We start from the raw sequence: 1,498 nt of genomic DNA, 5'->3' as shown, positions 1-1,498 counted from the left end.
TGCTGACTCGTATTAAAGACTTGCTGACTCGTATTAAAGACTTGCTGACTCGTATTAAAGGCCTGCTGACTCGTATTAAAGACCTGCTGACTCGTATTAAAGACTTGCTGACTCGTATTAAAGACTTGCTGACTCGTATTAAAGACTTGCTGACTCGTATTAAAGACCTGCTGACTCGTATTAAAGACCTGCTGACTCGTATTAAAGACCTGCTGACTCGTATTAAAGGCCTGCTGAGTCGTGTTAAGGACTTGCTGAGTCGTGTTAAGGACTTGCTGAGTCGTGTTAAAGAATTGCTGAGTCGTGTTAAAGACTTGCTGAGTCGTGTTAAAGACTTGCTGAGTCGTGTAAAAGACTTGCTGAGTCGTGTTAAAGACTTGCTGAGTCGTGTTAAAGATTTGCTGAGTCGTATTAAAGGCCTGCTGAGTCGTATTAAAGGCCTGCTGACTCAGATTAAAGACTTCTTTTGATCTGCTGAGTCATGTTTCAGCTGGATGTTTTTCTGGCATGGAAACAGGAAGCAGGAAGTAAAACTGTTATTTTTACAGACAGTGTTTGTTGTCTTTGTCTTCCTGTTCTGCACATAATAACTCTGATTCTAAAGCTGAACTGCAGAACAGAAAGTCCTGAATTAGACGTCTGTAAAGTCCAGACCTGACTTGTCTCTGGTCTCTGGTCTCTGGTCTGTGTCTGCAGCACGATTCACGGGCGGATCGACCAGGTCAACCAGCTGCTGGAGCTGGACTACCAGAAGAGAGGAGGCGCTCGCTACACGGCTTTAGACAAATGGACAAATCAGCTGAACTCCTTAAACCAAGCCATCGTCAGCAAGCTGACATGATGTCCTCCCAGAGACAGGAGGACGTCTCTGGACCTGCTCAGACCGGACCTGCAGGTTTTAAGGTTTAACAAAGACTCGTCAGACCCTGAACGTGTTTTTATTTAGTCCCGATGAGAAGAAATCACTGAGTCCTGTTTGTTTCCACGTGGAGCGGCTGGTTGTGTGGTGACAGAAGAGAAACATCTTCATGTGTAATTGTTGCCTGTTGGTAATAAATTTATTTCTCTCAGCACTGAATTAACTCAGCTGTTTCTGAATTAAACTCACATCAACAAACAAACATTTAAACCTTTACAAACTGCTCATTGAGCTTTTATCAGTTCTTTAAAACTGTTTTATCTCAACGATAGTCAATTTATAAATAATAGTGACTTCATTTTTACAGATATTTAATAATCAAACTTTATTCCCACAAATGTTGGTTCACAATAAATATTTTTAACAAAATAAATGTCTCAAATAATTCAGAACTAAAAAACATCTAATTTAATGTTTAAACCTAAACATAAAACTTTTACAGATTCTGTTGTAGAAACTCTGAAAACTGTTATTTTTTTACTAAAAACCTGAATTTCTTCAGTAAGTTATTGAAACTTCAAAGTGAAATTTAAATGTTTTGTTAGTTTTAAACCAACACTGGTTTTACTGTTTTTAATG

The 1,498-nt window shown here is 38.9% G+C and overlaps 1 protein-coding gene across 1 annotated transcript in view; it reads left to right on the top strand.

Annotated features, from left to right (window-relative positions):
* The window catches only part of cops2 (COP9 signalosome subunit 2), a 17,874-nt gene extending 16,796 nt beyond the window's left edge, over nt 1-1,078 (top strand). The window contains exon 13 of the mRNA XM_014033031.1: nt 697-1,078. Coding sequence (XP_013888485.1) covers nt 697-841 — 145 coding nt within the window. The 3' untranslated portion in view covers nt 842-1,078. The remainder of the gene's footprint in view (nt 1-696) is intronic.
* The last annotated feature ends 420 nt before the right edge of the window (nt 1,079-1,498 follow it).

The sequence above is a fragment of the Austrofundulus limnaeus genome, unplaced genomic scaffold (genome assembly GCF_001266775.1).
Source record: "Austrofundulus limnaeus strain Quisiro unplaced genomic scaffold, Austrofundulus_limnaeus-1.0 Scaffold1605, whole genome shotgun sequence".
Classification (NCBI taxonomy): domain Eukaryota; kingdom Metazoa; phylum Chordata; class Actinopteri; order Cyprinodontiformes; family Rivulidae; genus Austrofundulus; species Austrofundulus limnaeus.
The sequence above is the reverse complement of the archived record's forward strand: the minus strand, read 5'-3'. Positions and strand labels throughout refer to the sequence as shown.